This window comes from Glycine max, chromosome 9 (genome assembly GCF_000004515.6).
Source record: "Glycine max cultivar Williams 82 chromosome 9, Glycine_max_v4.0, whole genome shotgun sequence".
Classification (NCBI taxonomy): Eukaryota; Viridiplantae; Streptophyta; class Magnoliopsida; order Fabales; family Fabaceae; genus Glycine; species Glycine max.
In genome coordinates, this window is record NC_038245.2 from 578756 (window position 1) to 602014 (window position 23259).

Consider the following 23259-nt stretch of genomic DNA (forward strand, 5'->3'; position numbering starts at 1 on the left):
CCAAGACCGTTCTGCTTGCTGACAAACATCTCTAATGTCTCTTCCAGACATACTGAAACAAATAAGAGCCGTTGAACTGGAATGGAGAGACAAAAAATAGAGCAAAACATCTTTTAAGACGTGCAAAACAATTTAAAAGTGACTAACTTAATCGGAGCATGTTGAGGTTAGGAAAAGGCTCATGAATGGTTACATAAACTAATCTTGAAGAATACATACGATGCTAAATAAGAACTAGCAAGCTGAAAATAAGTCATTGTAAGCTCTTTACTATAAAATAAAACTTCTAAAACTCTAGCACACAATCAATTTCTATAGACAAAAGGTATATAACATGCCATTCTGTGTATCTTAAACAGTAACCAACAAGATTAAACTGTCGCAACAAGACTGACAATATTCTACGTGTAGCTTCATGCATTTCATTGTCACGAGCAGCAGCAAAAGAATCAATCTGTATCGCTCGAAAGAAATAACACAAACATTATGTAAATAAGTTTTACAGAAAATCAATGAGAGGCACATGGCAACTCCTTATCAATATTTCTCATTTGGTTACCTCATCCAGAAATATAATAGCACCATTAGGAAGAGTGTTCGCAAGCGATAACACTTTCCCTAGAAGACGTTCACTTTTACCGTAGAACTCAGACATTATTGCCTCAAGTGGAACATATAGCAAACGGACACCCTGCCAAATCAAGTTCGTCGATTTCAGTTCACCGCATATTTGAGTGCAAAATACAAAATTCTACTTGATTTACCCCACATAATTTATGCTATATTGCAGACATGCAAGAACCAATAAATTATATTAAACCCCACTCAAAACCAGAAGCATCGTTATTCAAGCAAGCATACAAAGTTACAGAATTGCCTTTTATGTTGCTCTATCGAAAGGCACTTTAAACATGAGCTCAGAAACGACACCTCCCAAACCGAAGATGGAGGTCATACCTCAAAATCTTAGCTGGCAAGCCAGCTCTTTCACCGTGCCCCAAAAATTAAGGGTATTTACATAGTAATTCTATTTCAATCATGAAAAGATAATTGTCACAGTCACCCACCCACCAGTTCCTCCCCCTTGCAAGCAGAGGCAAATTGTAAAGGCAATTGTAAATATTGAAATGATAAATTCCCCATTTGAAGCACCTAGACTTCATCATTATTCACGGTGACCAACTGACCACAATAACATTCTTAAAGCATAGCTCTGGAACATATAAAGTAAAAAATTGTCGGGCCAAGAGTGGAAGATACAGAAAATCACAATCTGAAAGCTTACAGAACAGCCACACAAACCAAACTATGTAAAACATATACACAAAGAGAGAATTAAGGATATATAGTAAGACTAATCACCAATTAGTCAATACATCAAGCAGTTTTCCCCATGAAAAACACAAACCAAACTATGTAAAACATATACACAAAGAGAGAATTAAGGATATATAGTAAGACTAATCACCAATTAGTCAATACATCAAGCAGTTTTCCCCATGAAAAACACAAGATCCTGTAGAATAAAAGGAAGGTAGAGATATGAAGAGTGGATAATTTTATTCTGAATAATATGTTTTTTATAGGCAAACATTACATCAAATTATCATAAAAGAGAGAAACCAAACAGTTGTAACATATATTCTAATACTAAATATGATTATTAGCCATTAAAAGAGCACTATAAAAAACATCATATTATTCAGAATAAAATTATCCACTCTTCATATCTCTATCTTCCTTTTATTCTAAAGTGGTATAGAGCTTGGTTAAGAGAAAGGCAGCAATCCAAGGGAGTGAGAGAGACAGTAGTCCAAAAGTGAGAAAAAAAAAAAGGAGAGAAAGAGAGAAGAAAACAATTGTCTCACCAATATCTTCTAAAAATTTTATTCAACCAGTCATTTCACGTTTTGATAGTCATTATGATCATTGGAGCATGTTGATGGAGAATCTCTTGCGATCCAAGAAGTTCTGGCAGGTTGTTGCAGATGGTGTGGTAACACCAAGTGATGACGTAACTCTTACAAAGACACAACAAAAAGAGTATGAAGTGATGAAATTGAAAGACTTAAAAGCCAAAAATTATTTGTTTCAAGCCATTGATCATTCTATCCTTGAAACTATTCTTTGCAAAGATACTTCCAAGGACATTTGGGATTAAATGAAGAAAAAATATCATGGCCCTCACGAGTGAAACGTGCTCAACTTCAAGCGTTGAGAAGAGACTTTCAAGTCCTTCAAATGAAAGAAGAGGAGTTAGTAACTGATTATTGTTCAAGAACCATGGGTATTGTTAACAACATGCGATTTCATGATGAGGAAATGACTGACACAGCCATTGTAGAAAAAATTCTATGCTCATTAACACCAAAATTTGATTATGTTGTATGCTCAATTGAAGTTGTCTGCATTTAAGAAGCTAAGGAATTTGTTTGGAGTCTGCATGCTTAATGAATCTCATTCCCTTAGAATATGTTTTTCTTTTGATGGAGTAAGGGTAAGTTGCCAAGCAACTCTCCTGTGGACAGGTCACAAGAAACATTGAGGATTTTAACTAAATTGAGTGCATCTGTACTGTAAAGGATAAAAACTTAATGCATCATAAGCCATAAGCATGCCTGCTAAGCGCTAGTATTCCCTAAATTACGGAAATTGAGAATGAAGTACCTGTCCCAAGCTCGTAATAACATGTCTGAACCACCACCTTGGCCTTCAGCTTTTGTTCCATCCAAGATGTGCAGTAAGATTTGCGAAAGTTGCGAAACTTCACAACCTGGAGGAATTTGAAACTCAATACTGACCTATAATTGTAATTACACCATCAGATATAGTTTGAATTTCATTGCACCATAAAAGCTAGAACATAGTAATTGTGAATTATATGTCTTTATTTTTAAGAGTTGGGTCCAATAATAAAATTGTGCGTGAGTAAAAATATATATTATTAATTTGTGAATAATATAGAATTATTTTAATTTTAATTACTTAAATAAATTTTACTGGTTATTTTTATTTTAGTTCTCTTAAAATGAATTTTCTTACTGCACTTTTAAAATAGTTTTATTTTATTTGTTCAAATTCTGATTAAAAGAAATGTTCACATTTAAGGTTGGATCTACCTTATTAGAATTGTTTTTAATTCTTTGAAAAAATAAAATATTGTTTATGAATAAAATTATATGTGAGAGAAAAAAAACTATTTACATTCCCATTATATTATTTTCAATTTCTAACATCAAAAAGTCATTATTGTTAAATGATTACATAACTAACAAAATTTAAGATCTTTCATTTTTATAATTATTTTAAAATTGTATTTTAAATAATTATAGTAATTAATTAGAAATGTAAAAAAATATTAAAAAAAACAAACTATCTAATGATTAACAAGTCATAGATCAAAACTAAATATTTGACTATTTGTAATTATTTAGTAGGTTTATAAGGCCCAAAGTTATAGGACCTTTGTTGGGCCCAGTATTGTAAAGTCCATGCAGATAACATGGAAAACTGCTCATTTCTTTGATCGCTTCTGGCTATATATATATATATATATATATATTTTAATCCGGCTATAACTTATAACGACAGTAGAAACAAAACCATGAAATACTACAACTTTCAAAACAAAAACAAAAACTCTTTAAACTACAGACTCGTATTGAAACCATGTTTAAACGAAAAGATTGAATGAAAAAATGACGAAGACAATGGTAGAGTTTGGGACCTTGCAAGATGGTTTTATATTACGGGCCACATGCACTTTGCCTCAAAAGTGTCGTTGCTTCCTCAAATTGTTATTTTTAAGTTTTCAGCACTTCGAGTTCGTTCAGTTTACACGTGAGTCTTAGCTTCCCTTGCTAAGCCAAGAACCAAAGATTTGAAGCTTTGAATCTGGACGAGGGCTCTGAGGACAAATAAAGAAAATCTATACCTCCGACACTATACTTGTCCAATCCAATATCCAATGAACTTACAAACTAAATATGTATGCCCATGTGTGTTTGAAGCTCCTACTTATGTGATAAATACGCACTGATTAAAATAGAGTTTATTTTATACAACAAAAAAATTGTGATTTCATCTTTTAAAACGTTGGAAAAACCGTATATAGGTTTTGTCAAAAAAGCTACTTTCGGCACCTGACCTCGATTTTATTTATACTCTCGATATTTATAAGTTATTATAAAATTTAATTAATTCAAATTAAGCTTGATAAATTTGTGTTCTAGAAAAATAGACGCAAGCAATAAAATCCAATTAAATACAGGAAAAGAAAAAGAGTCGAAAAATTGGTTGGTAAAACAGTGAATTCCTTCCATTAAAAAAATCAGCCAAAGGAAAATGAGTTGTTTTAGCCTTTGACTATTTAAGAATTAGTGAAATTGGTGTCTCGAATGTGAATTTCGATAATTTTTTAGTGTTAGTTAAATAGAAAGGTCAACTGGATGTGAATGTGGATAAGATCAATTCGACTTTGTAGTATTAGTTGAATGTGTGAATAGCTAATTCAAAAACTAAAAATGATTTCTCCTGATTCTATAAGCTTTTTTTCTTCTTCAAATAACGTGGGAAAAAATGTTTTCTTGTCAAAAGAAAGAACAACAATGTACTTTTTGTACAATAAAGTGACATTATCCTCTTCTACACATTGATAGTACAAGAAAAGGAAGATAAATGAGAAGTTTTCTCTTATTAAAGTGACTAATTGGTGAAAGACATTTAATGTTGCATTTAATACCTAACAAACACTTCTCTTTGTTGAAGACGAAAGATAAAGAAAGACGCCATAAAATCCTTATTGATAATCTTTTAAGGGATGTTTATAAATAACAAAGTGCTTAGAGCTAAGAGAAAAACTTTTGATAAGCTTATTATCTTGTATCAAGACATTATCTTCTCTAAATGGTAAAACTCTGAGTGGACAGGACTTACACAAAAACTTGTACTTTTGTTTGTAAGATAAACAATTTGTGAGTTCTACCTTATTTTTTTCTTAGTGGAAAGGTTGAAGCTTGAGGACTTTGTGTTCAAAGAATACCCAGTGTTTTGCTTGGAGAAACAAGTCAAAAAATACTCAATTGTTAAGCTTGAAAAGACTTGTTGAAAAGAAAAGAATACTTGTAACCTAATTCTGGTTATCTTGGTGTAAACTCAAAAATTGAATGTTGTCTTAAGGTGGAGATGAACTACTATAAAAAATATTTATGTTTTGATCTCTTTATTTGTCTATCTTATTTTATGTTTTAAGACTATGTTTTTCTCTAAAATGTACTTATTTTATAAGTCTTAAACATTATGTTCAAAAGGCTCTTTCAGAACATTTACTAAAGCACATTTTTTTAAAACAAATCATTTTGTATTATGTTAAAATATAATTCAATCTAATGATAGGGTATTAATGATAAGGTACAAATAATCAATTTATATTTAATAGATTAAAATATATTTTTCGTCCTTATAAATATTAAAAAGTTTGAAATTTGTCCCTTTGGTATCTTTTTCATCCTTGTAAAATTAAAATGTGTTGTTTTTTTGGTCTAAAACTAGGTTTGGACGAATTTGAGCTTACGTGACATTTTAAAACTTAAATTATAGACTAAAATATATTTTTCGTTCGTATAAATATTAAAATGTTCAAAATTTATCTTTGTAAAATTTTGAGTCTTTTTTTCATTTTAAAAAATTAATTGAAATCTGATACTTTTTTGCTCGGACGTAAGTTTGGGTATCCGAACCTAGTGTAACTCTTTCATTGGTTTTATTAATAGTTATGAGAGTGGTGATTTCTGGGGGTTAAAAACTATCACAAAATGCAAAAATCCCCCCCCCCCCCCCCTCCCCCCGAATTTTTTTTGTAAATCCCTCTTTTTAAATAATTTTTTATCTTATTTTAAAATGTTTTGTTCAACTGTAATGGACAACGCCACCTTATTGACCATGTCATCTTCTTCTTCTTTGAATTCCCCTTCCTTCCGAAAACTTAACACCTCCACTCTCAAACTCAATGTTACGAATATTAATTCCAATGTTCATCGAAATCAAACATCGCTGACAAACTCAACAATCCAACTTTTGAATTCACCTCCCTCTTGAATTAGCTTGGTGGACAAAGAAGATGAAGAAAGTTAGGAAATAAGGATTTTCAAATTTGTGGGCTTTTTTATGCATTTGTGGCCGTTTTTAACCCCAAAAATCATCCACTCTTATAGCTATCAATTGAATTAATGAAAGAGTGACACGTAGGTTCAGATACCTATACCCGGACCTATGTCCGGGTTAAAAAGTAACAAATTTTAATTTTTTGAAAACGAAAAAAAGACTCAAAATTTTATAGGGACAAATTTTGAACATTTCGATATTTAAAGGGAGAAAAACATACTTTAGCCTATAATTTAAATTTTAAAAAATGCATCATAAGCTCAAATTCATTCAAGCCTGACTCCGGATAAAAAAAATAACATAATTCAATTTTACAAGGATGAAAAATATATCAAAAAATTTTAGGAATAAATTTTAAAATTTTTAATATTTATAAGGACAAAAAATATATTTTAAGAATTTTAATAATAAAATGTTACAAATACCTCAAATCATCTTATATAAAATATATATTATTCGTCTGTCTCTCCTTTTGACTTTGACTCAAATTGACTTATAGCTGACATCCTAATATATTGAACCACAAAGAAATGTCATTAAAAAACCAATTTATTTCCAATACACCACAAGGTACCGGTGTGTGTTCACCATCTTTTGGGCACGCAAAGAAGTAACAAACAATGAGAGATAACATAACAATTTTCAAACTAATTAGCATTCGCTTTCGTAAGTTGAGAGTAAAATTGCAACTAGCACGTTGGGATCTCAAAAATTTATGCGGTTAAGGATGACAGTGAGGAACAAACAAATAGTAAAATATAAAACATGTTGTCCTATTACAAAGACATATATGTTATGTTTATATATATAAAAAAAGACATATATGTTACTAAAAGAAATAAAATATCCACTTATCGAAAAAAGAAATACAATATCCAATCCAATATTATATAAACCAAAAAAACTCAATAATACTTCTTTCGCATTCAGAAGCTGAAAATGAAATTAGAACCATTAGTATCCTAGGATTCTCATTTTATGCGGTTAAGGAGGAAAGAGAGGGCAAGTGAAAAAAATGTCGTATTATACAACTGCAAAAACAAATAGTAGTATATTTCTAAAAGAAATAAAAAATCCAATCCAATATTATAATAAACAAGAAGTGTTCTGGATATTGAAACTCATTGCAGTAATTACACATTTAAAATTAAGTTTAATTCAAAGTATTAAGCAATTTTTTTTATTAAAAAGTATTTTTCTATTATTTATTATCCGAAAAGAATCACATTATTTTAAATCATTTTTATTATAATCAATTTTGTAAAATCACTTTAATCTAAAATGAGTTATTTCTCACGGTTAATCCCATGTAATTATTTTTTCACAGGAAGCCTTTTCATAAAACTACCCTTCTTGAACTTGAATACCAGGTTTAATTTGTTTTAGCAACAATAATATCTTTTTTTTTCCTTAATGAAAGTAGTTGATATAAACCACTTGTATCTCTTAATCAATAACAAAGGTTTAATATTGGGTTTAAGAAGTCCTGGTTGGAGGTAGTAGTATTTTTCTCCCAAGTCCCAAATGAGGAAAAAAAAGAATTACTTAGACATTAAATAAAAATTTAAAATACTTCTTGATTATAAAATAAAAATGTTTTTTTTAAGGTACTGTTTCAGCAACGATGTGAAAGGCAACTAAATGCGCAACTATCCCACTTATGCCATACCATGTAGTATGACAGCAAAGAAACAGAAGTAGTTGCTGACACAACTGTAAAGAGCATTCATTTCTTTCAACAATCAATAACTATGCCCTTTAGTAAAAGCTCTCTGATGTCTCAACAGAACTATTATTAAAAAACTCTTTCTCAACAAACACCTCACTTTCCTTGCGATCCAATTAACCTACAAAATTCGAATTTTAAATAAATTTGAAATTACATTTTTCAAAATTAACTTTCCTCTTTCATCAAATCATCGTCGGCATTTTAACACACACCATACACCTCGGTTGCTATTCATCATAAATTTTTATTCTGTTCTCATGATGCACTAAAACATTACATAAAAAAAGCAAAGGAGAAATTAAGAACAGCAAAAAGTTCCACATGGAAAGTCCGAACCGAACTTAAATAATAATATAATATTAAACAATAAATACATTCTGATAAAGCAGTTCAGATTACACGAGGAGGAGCACAAAGGAAAAAAAGAAAAAGATACCATTTACGAGCTATGACATGAACGAATCTAGTTTCAAGTCCTAATCTCTGTAAGTCAGAAAGAGATACCTTTTTGGTTACATACAAAGTCACAAAATAAAAAGTGAAACTGTAGCTTTCCGTATACAAAAATCTAAACCCTCCAACAACAAAAAAAAAGTTAAGAATAATTATACAAGAAGTTAAAAAAAGTAACACTAGTGAGAAGTTACTGCGCATTTTTTGGTGAAGAGGTTGCGCAGGTTAAAAATATTGCCCCCACTTCCTCCATCATTGCCGCCACTGTTATTATTATTAGTATTATTGTTATTACTGTTACAGTTGATGACGGCGGCGGCGCTGCCGCTAACTCCGACGGCGCTGTTCTCGTCGCTTCTGCAGCTCAAGTGGTGTCTGTAGCCAATGCACATGGGAACGTTCAGATTCAAAACCCTGGCGGTTCCTCCGCCGGCAGCAACTTTGCTCCGGCGAGTTTTGGGCTTCTGAGGAGGCTCGTTGGAGTTCTTCCGGCGAACCTGCCAGACCGGGCTGCTCCGGCCCACGTGGACTCCGGCGCGGCCCGGACTGCTGGGCCACTTTCTGGACTTTGACTCGCCGGCGGAGTTGCTCCGGGAACACGGCGCGCTGTTCACCTTCCGGGTCACCGGAGCTCCGGCGAACAGTTTGGGTCGGGTCCCCGCATTTCCCGCGGACCTGCTTCGCGAGAAGGGCCATATGTTGATGTTCAATTCGGCGGAACTCGCTCCGCTTCCGCTTCCACTTTTTCTCTCTTTCTTCTTCACTTTCTCTTTTTCTTCGTTGTTGTTCTCTGCGTTTTTCTTATCACTCTTTTTGAAAATGTCCTTCCACCGCTTCGAGGATGAGAGCGCGGTGGTGGAGGTAGATTCGGTTATGCTCGGCGAATGTTCGGGTTCGGGTTCCGGGTCGGGTTCTTGGATCGGAGTTATAAAGTTGGAGGCTTGGGGAGGGTCTGGTTTGTTAGGGAGGAGATGGAGAGGGAGGAGGACGCCGTCGACGAAGAGTTCGTCGGCGGAGAGAAGATTCGGTTGAGGGAAAGAAGGGTTTCGGAGCATCCAGAACTCAAATTCGGGTGAATTGCAGCAATTAGTTATATTTGGTGGTTCCATCATGGGTGAGAGTTTTTGTGTTTTGTGGAATTGAAGTTAGAAGAAGGGTGTTGTGTGTGGTTTTTATGGCGTTTTGTAGCGGTGGGTGAGAGAAGGTTCTTTGTTAGATGTGAGAGCGTGGAGAGAAAAGGACCCAACTGAAGGCATTAAAAGAAAGAAAGAAAGAGGAATGAATATGGGATGGAAAAGGGATACCATAGATTTTAAGGGAGGGGGTCCATTGAGGTGGAAGGACCATGTGCCATACAATTTGGTGTTTGGCAAAAAGATAATTTGTGGAGTTTGTTGGAGGGGAAACCATGTGTATAGATAATCACCTCCTTATGCACCTTTATTATCTGCCTTTCTTCGCCAATCACCAAGGAAAACAATAGACAATGGTGGATATGTGTGTGGGGGTGTGCACATGCCATCTTCCCTAATGCGGTTTATCTTCTCATTCTAAATTAATTACCATTGTTTACTGTACTAGGAATGAAATACACGATTATATTCAACATATAACAATTGATTGATTTTACACTCAATGGATATTGTTTAATTGATAACACAAGTTTGAATTTTTTCTTTATGATTGAACACAAAATTAATTTGTAAGGGAATTAAGACCTAAGTTTAATTATTATTAAATATATTTTTAGAAGGTAAGGAGATTTAACACGATTGATTGAATAGAATGTGTGAATTATTATAAATCTTATGATATAGTGTTTGATTGTTACCAATAAAAAATTATAAATTATCTTTAGAAAGTATTCTTATCGAACTATCTGGACTTCGAGTTTTTTGGGACTATACCAATAATCGATTCAATACTTTTTCTTCTGTGTAATCCGTCAGTTTAGACAATGTTGGTATACATGCAAAAAAACTCTAATGTCTAAGGCATAAGAATATTTATGATGTGTATCTTAAGGGGGTAAAAAAATTTGCCTCACATTATAATGTTGTTTCTTTATAGGTAGGATGATTTTTTATCGGATCATTACTATAATGTTCTCTGTGACCGGTTGGGGCTAATCACTTTTATGATCTTTATCCTAATCATTTTAACTCATGATTAGGATAAGCACAAGTTTTTTGTAATACGAGGACCAATTTTTAAACATAATGATGATCCAAACTAAAGATTAAATTTATAACCAATATAAAGAATTAAAGTTTGTAAAAATATTTCCACGGAGGTCTATAAAGAAGTTAAGTAATTTTATTTTAAAAAAATGTTGAACTTACCTCTTAAGCCATTAATAAGAGTAACTTACTAAAGCATATTGAGGATTTTATGTATACTAAATAGTGAATGCATTATGTTATTTCCCCCGCTCCTGCTCCAGAGTATAGAGTATGTATATTTCTTGGTGGAATAATTTACGAAGACGTTAACGTTGATGGCTAGCTCCGTAACATTTCCATCGGCTATGGCCACCCCTTGAAAAACATTAATTTGGTGTGATCCACAAAGGTTGACGCATATCATTGCGTAAGATAATAGTATATTTTCAGCACTAACTCATTGATAACAACCAGTCAAGAATAAATAACAAATGATTAAATGTGGTTGAATTATGATAAAATTATTGGTTAACTATTTCCTTTCATTACAATCTCTACCACGATAAAGCTTTATGATTTTATTCGGTTGTTAAAATCTATTGATATGGTTGTAAAAACTTATTAAATCGAACAAAAAAAGCTTATTAAACCTCAATTTGATTTTATTTTTTTTATCAGTCAAAATCTCAGTTTGATTGAGAAGGAAGAAGGTAAAGAAATGGGTACAAAAAGGAAACTTGAAAATACACATATATATATAGAGAGAGAAAGAGATAGATAACTAGTCTTTATATAATATTAAGTTATCGATTAAGAGATATCTACAATTAAAGAGAAAAAGAGAGTTATGACTTTTTTTTGGATCATTATGATTTTATTGTATACTTTGCATAGACAAATATTAAAATATCGTTTTTTTACAGGATTAAAATATCAAGTTGTAAAAAATAAAAGTGGCATATTTGATTCATTCTACAAAATCTATTTTTTTTATAAGCCATTCTACAAAATCTATCCTTTTAATTACTCGATACACGATCGATTTGGAAATACAATTTTAAGATAGATAAATTAGGATTCAATGATTTGAAATAATTAGTTATCAGTTGATGTTATACACGGCCGTGGGTTAAAAAAAGTTCATTTTTATTCCTGGGAAATGTTCAAACAAAGGAATTTATATGATTGGTTTTCGAGAAACTCTATATAAGAAAAAAGTATTTGTCAAACTCTCTGTATTTAAAGGTTATATTAAATCTCAAATACTTTTTTAATTGAATAAATCCACTTAAGGAGATAAAACTGTCCCATCACCTATTTTTCTTATATAATTATATTTACAACCTATTTTTTCTTATATAATTATATTTACAATACTTAAATGCAAAATGTCACTTAAGAAGACACTAAAGGAATGAATGTATTTGAACATGTATCTAAAAGTCTTATAGAAACCGAATAAATTGTTCCTCAAGTTTGATTCCCGAACAGTGATAATATATTCCATTTTAATATAATCATGTTTACATATTATCTAAGGTCTAACTAAATTGATAATGGAAGGTGTTTTAGTTATTGTAAATCTTTTTTTTCTTCAATTTTTACGGATAAAAAAATATTCACACATTTGATCCTATTTTTTTCATAATTAATTATATTCACAATACTTTAATGCATGCGAAATCTTACTTTAAAAAAGTAAACGTATAAAATGCATTTAAACATGTATCCAAAAATCTTTTAGAAACAGAATAAATTATTCCTAAAGCTAGATTCCTGAACACTGATAATATACTCAATTTTTGCATTAAAAAGTATAACTTAGTTTGAAGATGAATGATCAAATTATACTTTTCATTAATGAGACCGAATTTTAGAAAGTGAAATTATTTTAGTCATGCAATTACCTTAACAAAATTATTTTACTTTCTTGATCTAATTGTGACCGAATCTAGTCACGATTAATGCGTACAAATTTCAAAATATCTTTTAGTATTATATAGTATTTGTTGATGTAATTATATTGTACTTGATAGGAACAAAACCTAGGCCAAATATATTTAAGTATGGAGTATAATATGTCTTTTTAGGTCAAGTAATAAAGTATACATAAGAATATGTCATAACTGACCAATCTGATATTTTTGGATAGACCTATTTTATTATAATGTAATGGAGATTTCAAGATCCACATAAACATTTTGTGAAACGGTTTATGTAGTTTGGTGACCAAGGTTTAAGAGGCGTGTGTGAAAGAGGAGTACTAATGTGACAAATCTAGGTTGTTAGTCGGACACCAAACTTATATGCAATGAGGAGATTTCAACTGAGAAGAACAAAGGGATACACAATCTCACAACCTTAAGTACACAAGTAGCCTAAAGAGACTAAGTGTGAAACACAATTGTCTTTTGTCTAACCGAAAGAGGCCATGGGGGGTACATTAAGCCAACTTATTACATAATTTAGAAACTCGTAGGAGCATTAGAGAATATACTCTTTCAAGGTGACATCTCGAAATTCAAATACATTTGTTTTTTATGGGTTTGTGGGCACAAATATATTTGTTGCGTTACCTTTGTATCATGAGACATATAATGATAGGAATATGAATATGTATTTTTCTTCGGTACAAGGAAAATTGATAATTTATTGGTTGTATTTTTGCAATTTTAATGAATGGATTATTTTGGAAGAAAAATAGAGGACGGGGAGAGTCGAATCACACAATGAATTGCAAGCCTCGTGATGTATATAAACATGTCAGATCATCATATCATATATCATGGTACAATGGAAAATTGGAAAGGAGACTCCCGAATTTGTGAGTGCTGACTTTACCTCTATTATTACACATGATGCTCTGCTAAAAGCTTCATTTCCATTTTCCATCTTAATCACAAGCAATCAAGCTTTTTCAGCTTCATCGTCCGTTCAAGTCCCTCGTCATTACCTCTTTTTATAGATGTCTTTATCACATTTTAATCATTAACTACTTGCTAATTAAATTCCCCTTACCCTACCAGAAAAAAATATGAACACGTAATTCAAAATTTATACCTTGAAGAGCTATTATTTAAATGTCATTAGATATTTTGAATTCAAATATTTTTAATTTGGGTTTGGTTCAAAACATTAGTATAATATAATTATTTATGAGTTTTCTTTAGTTACCACTTTTTTAAGAATGTTACTATTAATACTTTTCAATAGTAATGAATTATTAATGCACTTCACTTATTTGAAATATAAATTTATTCACCAGTAAAACTGAAAACAAATGATCCAATAAGAAATAAATTTGATCACTAAGTCGCGACTCAATAAGTGATGGAGAAGTTGATATGAAATTTGAACACCTGTGTGGAGGTTCAAACGTTTAAGTTAACAAAAATTTAAAGCAATAAGGAGAGAACATATTTGAAATGAGAAAAAATCTTGCGAAAAAATCAGGCAGTTCATGAGTGGTCACGAAACAATTTGTGATATATCATAAAGATGTGCTTAGAAGTCTTTTTCTAATATAATCACAAAAAATGTGACAGGTTAAGGTGTCTTATACAATAAGCATAAATTAAGATACTTATGAATTCTTTGGCTTATTAAATGTTCAATTAAACTTCTTTGCTTTAATAATAAAACAAGTTTACTTGATTTTGGACTGGATTAAATAAATGAAGTTTAAGATTTATAACCTATTAAAACACACAAATAATTTGTTTTTGGGTATAATAATAATAATAATAATAATAATAATAATAAAATGCTAAGTTTATATAAGAAAAGAAATGTGTTCATTAAATTACAACTTTATGTTAAAATAATATAATCACTTAAATGTTTATATTTAAAAATAATTTACTATTTATTTTCTTATTTTATCTTATATTCTTGTTAACATTGCAATTTTTTGATTGTATTGAAAATTGATATTTGGATGTTTATTGAAAGACGAAGATCAAAGCCATCAAAGGTGAAGATTGAAAATAAAATTATTTATGATAAAGATCGAAAACTAAAATCATCGATGGTAAAGATTTAATGAAAATTTGTAGCGGGTAGGGATATTTATAATTTATAATCTATAAATATGTAACTTGTATGTTGTAATAAAGATTGAAACATGTAATACCCTTCTATCATATGGTTTGGATACCCTCATATCCTCTCAAGTCCATCCGATGCTCATAGGTACGCGACATTTACGGATTGACAGGTTAAGACAATATTTTCAACCACTATTTCAATCCCAACATTTTACTATTTTCATCAAATAACTTTATTTACTTTCATTTATCTTTATTTCACATGTTCTTCTCATCCATTTCTCATTTTTATATTACTTTTTTCTTTCGACAACATCTTCTCTTGCTTAATACGTATCCATAATTTGTATGATTGTACTTGCAATCATATATTTTGAATTGAACTAAACATAAAAATTTAACACATAAACCCATGACTAAGGATATATCAGGAGGATAAAAGGCTTTCAAAGGAAGAATTGTTCCCTTCCTAAAATATATCTATCATTGTTAACGAAAACAAACACAATTTTCATGATTAACAATTTTATAAAAAAAATTTATATTAAATATTAACAAAAACAAGCTCTAAATTTAAAATTTTACTCGTTTAAATAAATAAATAAATAAAATTTAATGGTCATATAAATGAGTCAAACTTAAATGTTATATTTTCTTCATAACTTAAACTTAAATTTGAAGTATTTTAACTTTTTTGGTGATATTTTACTTTATTTTATTGTAAGATATTTTTTTGAAAATGTCCACAAGTACTGACTCTCGATTCTCAAAGTCAAAAGGAATGCATTAGAAATTGGAATTACCGTTCTTATGTAATGGGCGTAAATGGTTAGAGGAGCCCAAGGATAAACGGGCCGAAGAAGAAGCCCGTTTTAACAGCATCCGTTACAAATGCGGTGGGGCCCAATCAAAGGACTTAACGTACAGGTGGCTGCAGACTATTGTGGAATCTGTGGGGTCCTAAATGTGAATTCCTGAAAAAGGATCGTCATGATATGTACTAAGTTTCATGTTTATTTAGTCGCCCATTAATTATTTTTCTAAAACTTTACTTATTCAGTACTACCGGTACTTCTATTTATTAGAAAAATTACTAAAAACTAGATACAATATCAGGTAAATTTTGAATGTAAAATAAAAGTCTATTTAAGAGAATCACACGAGACACGAAAACTTTGAAAAGAACGGAGTTGAGGTTTGTTAATGGCGTTTGTTTGGAGGCAAAATGATAGAGGCATGTGGGGGCAAAAGCAAACAATATTTCATCAATGAATCTGGCCCACTTCAAAGTTCAAACGTAGTGTTTTTTTGTGATCAACATTTTAAATGTCTCTGTAGCCTGAGAAGTGAGAATTCTGAGTAATTGTTAAATTCTAGCTGTTGCTAAAACTTAGCCACATGTCCATACTCCATACTCCATACTCCAAAGTTCTCTTCTCCAATCCATCCATAAATTCTCTACATTTTATTTTTCTCATTTTTTATTTTCAGGAAAAAACGTTTTTTGATTTTTATCATTAATGAAGTGTCTCATTCATTGTCATAGTTTTCTAGTAACTTTTAATGTTTGCAATTTTTTAATATTTTTAATAAAAAAACAATAAAAAAGCTTCATTTAATTTAAGAAAGGTAATTTGTGTGGGAATATTTTGTGCTCACCTTAAGCTATTTAACAAAATTTTGCTTACCCAAAAAGAAAATTAAAGTAAAGTGAAATTATAATTGAAGTAAAAACTATATTAAAACAAAAAAATTTACTAGTATTTTAGTTTTCACGAATATTTTATAAGTAAAAGTCTTTTGAATATTGTAATAAAACCGTAGATGATTGTGGCATTCTTTGTCGATTAGATGTGATTTGTCAGTTTCTCGGCGGCTTATTTAATCTCGACGGAATGCTCATTGCAATTTTCAAACACTTGGCTGTTTGTTTCAATTTTGTGAAATATTCTTACTTATTTTAAGAATATTACGTCACTAGCTTGATAAGGCTATAACATATGATTCATCACATCTTCATAGATGTCATTATATTAAAAAACTTTATTGAATAAAGTTAAAGAATAAAATCAACGTAAATTAGGCTAGTGGAAGTGATTAGTCTTTCATAATCACAATGTAAATTAGCATCAAGAGAATGATTTATATTTAGTGTCTAACTATGTTTTGTTTTGAATGTTGATTGTCTTCTCAAGATGTAGAGAAATTTCTTTTGAATAAGATTTGCAAATTTTACAAAATAATCATGGGAGGAAACTGGCAACTAAAACAATGATTTAGGTTTATTATTTTGGTTCATCAACTATAATTTTTAAATTTTATATATATATATATTAATTTAAAAAATAACTACATAAATAAAAATATAATTTTTTTGACTGAACATAAATAGAATATAATTTTGCATCTTATTTTGGGAAAATATTTTATTTTTATGCTTCTTATTTTCATTTTCAATAAAAAAATATTATCTTATTTTTTATTTTCAAAGATTTGTATAGGAAATAGTAAATAAAACTTATTGATTTTACTATTTTATATACAAACCTTTATATTTGTATTTAAAAGTAAAGATGAAAATAAACTATTTCCCTAAACTAAACATGTACGAAATTTCTTTTTAAAAGAAAAATCAAGCTCTGTATTGAGCAGGAAAAAAAAACTCATTAAAAAATGGGATAAGTTAAGAAGATTAATTTAAAATCAAAATTAAATTTCAAGTATATAGGTACATGTGTGCTTAGCTTGTAGATAATTTTGAAAATTAACAATTCTTTACTAAAAATTTTATTTTGAAGAGAACCATGGTAGAAAGATAAAGATAATGTATTAATTACGTTATATCTTAGTGTTCCTTTTCCGTTTGGGGTGCAAACATTACATATAATCATATTAGTCTTGATTACACCTACTCCAGACATGAGAAAAGACAAAGGACATTGGAATTTAGCTCCTGATACAAAGTAAACAAATCTTTAAGATTTTATTTTCATAAAATATTATAACTGAACAACATAAATAAGAAGAAAAAATAATTTGAATTGTCAATTCCAGGCAACCTGTCAGTTTGTCACTAACACTTTAGATGATTATTGCTGGTCCTTGTTTACCAAGAGGGTTCAGTACTTAAGTGCCCCAATCTTAATTTAATTATTTTAGATAGATTTTATGTGCAATTGTGTAGAACTGAAGTTCTAATCTCTTTCCTTTGTCTCCCTCCCTCCACTCAATTAGGTACACATTGGGGAGTTAGAGAACAGGGGAAAACTTTCAAAAATTGATCACTTAACACCATGGATCTTGCAAGTGATTAGGATAATCCTAAACTTTTTGAGTGAGTTGTAAAGGCATATATATTTGTAATGACTTAATGAGCCAATTAGGTTAATCTAAACTTTCGGCTCTCTAGTTGTTGAACCAAAATAATCCACCACTCTCACGGTGTGTTTCCAAGAAGTTTCGGTAATGTACGTAAACCCTTTTTCCTTAGATCGTGCCCCTCGTGTGGCAGTTGCCTTCTGAAGCTTTTCGGCCTTTTCTCTTTTATCTACGTTAATCATCTTCATCAAATAAGAGGAAATTACAATAACATTCTCTAGGTCTTATGTAATTACATATAATAATATTTTTTTTATATATTTTCCTACGCTAATTCTCTCTTTAAGTTTAAAAGTTTTATATTAACACTTCTTGATTGTTTAAAATTATTACGCTATCATCCTTCAAATTAACATCCCTAAAACTTTACACTAGCACCACTTGCGGGAGATGTGAAAATAATAACTAAAAAAATAAAAAATACTTGTATAATTACATAAAATCATCTCAGTGGATGTTGCTATAAGTTGTTCTAAAACCAATCTAACCTTGTGGTCTCTTTCTGCAATTATTTGTTCAATATATTTTTATTAGAAAAAAATCTATTTTAATTTAAGCATAATATTACTGCTGAGAGTCTGAATCAACATGTGCAGAGTTGTTAGCATACTTGTATTTTAACATTTTTTTAAAGTACCGTCATATTTATTTATTTTAACATTATAGTTTAAAAAAAACGAATTGTCAAACATAACAATAACCATGAACATCATTCATTCGCTCCATTTTGCACTTTGTGGGTGACAAAGGCTAAAGACATATGCAAGGGATGACTGATTCATCCAGCATTTATGATGTTAAAGCTTTTGATTTTTGAAGAGAAAATGGGAGATCCTTCAAGTTATATATGGAATCAAGAGTGAGAAGTAACTGTTGTGTGAGATTCAGTTCTAGTGTTCTACGTACTTTATCCTTTCTCCAAGTAGAATGCAATATGAAGATCTGGTCTTGTTGAGATTCATCAAAATGAAAATATTGATGTTGCTAAATTGAAGGAAAGTAAAAAGAATTTGAAGCTACCCTTAAGAGGAAGGATAAAGAGACAAAATTAGAGGTAAACAATTTCTTGGGAAAGATTCATAGGAGGAATGATGACCATAAATTCAACAATCGTTGCTTGAAAACCACAAAAGAAATGGGTTGTATTTTTTTTCTTCTTCTATTGATGACAGCACATGGATTGTAATTGGTTTGTTATTTGTTGTTGCAATGAAAATGTAATTGAGTTTGCTTATGTAACAGACCTTGGGTTTGATTTGAGATGTAACACTAAAATTCACCATTGGAAAAGGCCAAAATTCTTCAGTAATGGGCAAAAGCTAGCCAAATGCTATTCTAAATTATTACCATGCAAGTATGCAAAGGATTACTGATGGTTACAACTTTATCGGTAAATATCGTCGATGACTACGAAAAAGCTCTTGGTAATATCAAAAGAAGATCAAGACACTAATTATTCAAAAATAAGCAAAAAGAAAAGGAGAATTCACATTCCAAAACCTTAAGATTCCAAAATGAAATAACAACAGAAATACATGTATTGCTTTCAAACGAATTATCAAGAGCTAAGCACACTAAAAGAATTACGAAGGACTTGACTCATGGTAATTTATTGAAGGCTTAGCTCACCGTAAATTACTGATGTAACGCACAATAATTAAGCGTGAATGTGAAATCTTATATTAAATAGAAATGAACAAGTTGATAATATATAAGTTAAAAAGATTTATATAAATCTAGTTCTTTAAAATTTTAAACTAAAGTAAAATTTATTTGTGTGATTGACTTATGATTCATTGTTGAAAATTATACAAGTATTTTTTTTTAATTATCTCCCTAAGTTTTCCAACAAGGTCTTAGTCCACTGTAATTTTCTCATTCTAGAAGTAAACTAAAGGAATTACCAAGAGTTTGCCTCTTTGTAAATTATTGAGGGCTTAACAAACTATGATTTTAAGAAATTACCAAGGGCTAAGCCTAATGTAATCAATCCTACCTTTTTGTGTGTCTAGAAGTCCACAAAAAGAATTGCAAGAACTTAGATCTCGGTAATTTACCCAAAGCATGGTCCATTGTAAGTTACCAAGGGTCTAGTCCACTGTATTTAAACAAATTACAGATGGCTAAGCCTGCTATTAATTACCAAGAGTATAACCTACTGTAATTCAATGAATTACCAAAGACTTGACACACTATAACTTTTCCCTCGTCCTTTCTATGTTTTGCATTCATGAAGAGCTACTGAGGATTTGACCCTAGGTAATATTAAGGTCTTAACCCATTGTAAATTAATGAGAGCTTAATCTTCACTAACATATTTTTTTATATAGTCTTTAATAACATACTTACACAACAAAAATCAATTTAAAATAATATTTATTGTCGATTAATTAACTCGTTGGCAAGTGTACTAATTTGTCACAAGTATTAAAGTACTCGAAAGTTCAAATATCGAATCCTCAAGAGTTTGTTTTGTATTTAAATTGATGTAAACCTAATTTAGAAGTAAGAGATAAGGAAATAAAATAATAAATAAAGAAAGATAAAAGATAAGATAAAGATTTGAAAGAAAAGATAAAAATAGAAGATAGAAAAGAGAAAAGATTTAAATTAAAAGATGATAAAGATAAAGATAAAAAAAGATAAGATAAGTAAAAGATAAGAAAAAAAAAGAAATTAAGATAAAAATAAAGAAAGATAAATTCAGGATTTGATAATGTTGGACCTAGTCTGCCTTATTTGCCTAAGATGGATTATTTTAGATTTTTCTTATCAATTTGGTGAATTTTTTTCCTACCCACATCTATTAGAATACTTGCCCTTGATGTATCACGATGACAAGTCTATCTTATCTATCTTTCTCCCAAATGTCTTTGCAAAAACTCAATAGATAAAATGCATAAAGTTCTAATTCTAAATGTTTGCTTTGATGCATGGGTATAATGCAATCACTCTATATTTAGTAATGATTTTATTAAGATATCCTTTCCTTTTAGTTCTATTAGAAATTACCCTCTCGCAAGCGATTAATTCCTAAAATAGATGCATGCAAAACATTTATTGTTTTCTATTAAGGGTTTAACTTCTCATAACCATAAGGGGCCTTACACTTGAAAACTTGAAAATGGGTTTAGAAAATGATGGAAGAGAAGTGATGGAAAAAGAAAGATGTCCCCTATTAAAGACACCCAAGCTTAACATATATTCATGAGGGAGTTCTGAGTCTTCGAGGTGGTGTGTTTTCTCCCCTTCACTCTCTTTTTATAGTTGTTGGAGTGGACTTAGTCTGATACAAAAAATCTTTCTTATTCATATTTTTTTTATATTTTCTAGATCTTTTTCGCTTTTAATTCCTCTTTTTTATATCTGTAAGTCATAAATAAGAAAAATATCAAATTCTTATCATTTAAGCAAAAAATAACTGCTAAATAAATATTTTTAAAGATATTTTCAATATATTTTTATTATAAAAAATAACTCATATTTAACTGTTATCAATAACATCATTAAAGTCTAAGGCTCTAATCTATCTGAAATTTGACAACATTATACCGAGGGTTAACTTTCTCAATAGGATAAATTTACAGCAAGAAAAATAATTGAAGCAATTATTGAAGACATGACGTTCTTCGATAAAAAGCTCTTTGTAATAGGATAAATTTTGTATTGTAATTACTAATTAGCTTTGTTTATATGATAGGTTTTTTGGCCCCTTGTTAATGTAATTGGATTTGATTTAAGGTTTTTTGTTACCTCTGTTTTGGATTCTTAAAACCATCATCAAAACATCTATTATAGGAATAAATACTAGAAATTGTAAACTGATTATTTAAAAGAAGGTCAAATGATTTGAGTCTGCCATAACACAAAGATACATAATCAGTCCAAAACAAAAAGCATCAATAGATACAACTTACAAGTCAAGAACCACCAAACTTCAAAACAAAAACCAGTAAAACTTGCATCGATCTATCCTTTCTCATTTACTTCGAAATTTGGTTTTTTATGCACAATGATGCAAAACTTTTTGATGTGATAGGAACATCAAAAGTTCTCCCGAGGGGGGGGGGGGGGAGAGAGAGGGATGGATTATCACAGTTGTCAGACGAGGATGTCCCATAACGTGGTAAGTGGAACAGTCCAAAAAGCACAAATAAGTAAGCATGGCATGTGAAACAACAAGGTTTGCATGCATATAGAAGCACTCCTCAAGACCAAAAGATAAACCATGGCATGCTGTGTCTTGGAGAGAAAAAACCCGTCCTTTTCAGTTTCACACATTCAAAGCTAGAGTAACTCAGTCAATGCAAACACATCACTCAAGATACAAATTTGGTGCAAAAGGAAAAGAAAGATAACAATAATCGAAACAGAAAACATCAATAAGAATTGAATGCTTGTGCTCATTTTATTACCTTCCAAATCACCTCAATTAGTCATCATACATAGGACATAACATATAGTCATATACCATATCCCCACCACCGTAAGTGTGTATCAACAACTGGTGTATGAGTTATTTCAGCTTCTAGAGGTTTTGAGTTCGCGTTTTGAGTATGTATGCAACTGTATTAAATACTCGGAGAGAAAAATTTTTATTGCCCACAATGATTCTACCCATTTCGAACAAGATTACCGAGACAAATAAAAATACCATACCCAAAAAAGCTTATAGTGTTATGGACCCAACCCTACCCCATGTTGGTGAGACATAAAATAAGTCATGTGCATGGTTCAATAAAGTCCAATACACATTTATGAGTCACAATTCACGAAACCTTTCAATTTGTTTAAGTTAATTAGACATGGTTACCTAGTCATGGTATTGAATCAGTATTCTCCGTGGCTGTATCTGCATGGATGAATATGTGTGAGAGGAAAGAAAGCGAGTGATGTTTTTTCATGTACATTTAAATATTTACTACGAACCAAATTCATAAAGCGTCAATTGATTTGTCACAGACACAGCCAGCAACAAAAAATCCTTCCCCTTAAGCCCACCAGGTTTGATCGTCAACGTCTTACTAGCTGTATTGTGTAGTCACCCCAAAAAGTAGAAACCAATGTTTGATAATGTAATCATATAATTCGTTGAATCTTATGATTCCAACCACCTTAATATATATCTTTCACGTAACCTTCTATAGTATGCCACTTGGGCTTATCTCCAATTATCAAGATGAATGTTTTATATATGTAGATTTTAGTCGAGCATTTACGTTCAGAATTTATAGCAGACACAATTTCTGATTTTTTTTTAACAACCATACAATATAAAAATCAAAAGATAGGAGCACGATTTGTTCAAGATTTTTCTGTGATGAGTGTA

At 30.6% G+C, this 23259-nt stretch overlaps 1 protein-coding gene and 1 long non-coding RNA gene across 3 annotated transcripts; both read right to left on the reverse strand.

Annotated features, from left to right (window-relative positions):
• Positions 1-315: 315 nt before the first annotated feature.
• On the reverse strand, positions 316-2786 carry LOC102661512 (uncharacterized). Of its 2 annotated transcripts, XR_415809.3 has the most exons (4): positions 2668-2786; positions 1869-2235; positions 560-691; positions 316-454 (listed from the first exon to the last, which is right to left on the reverse strand). It is a non-coding gene; the product is annotated as an uncharacterized lncRNA (long non-coding RNA). The 2 variants fall into 2 exon arrangements; XR_005886470.1 differs by having other exon boundaries at positions 316-691.
• A 5420-nt stretch (positions 2787-8206) lies between these two features.
• On the reverse strand, positions 8207-9753 carry LOC121172804 (uncharacterized). Its single transcript, XM_041005289.1, has one exon. The coding sequence runs from the start codon at positions 9454-9456 to the stop codon at positions 8524-8526; it is 933 nt and encodes a 310-aa protein (XP_040861223.1). The 5' UTR covers positions 9457-9753; the 3' UTR covers positions 8207-8523.
• Between the last annotated feature and the right edge of the window lie 13506 nt (positions 9754-23259).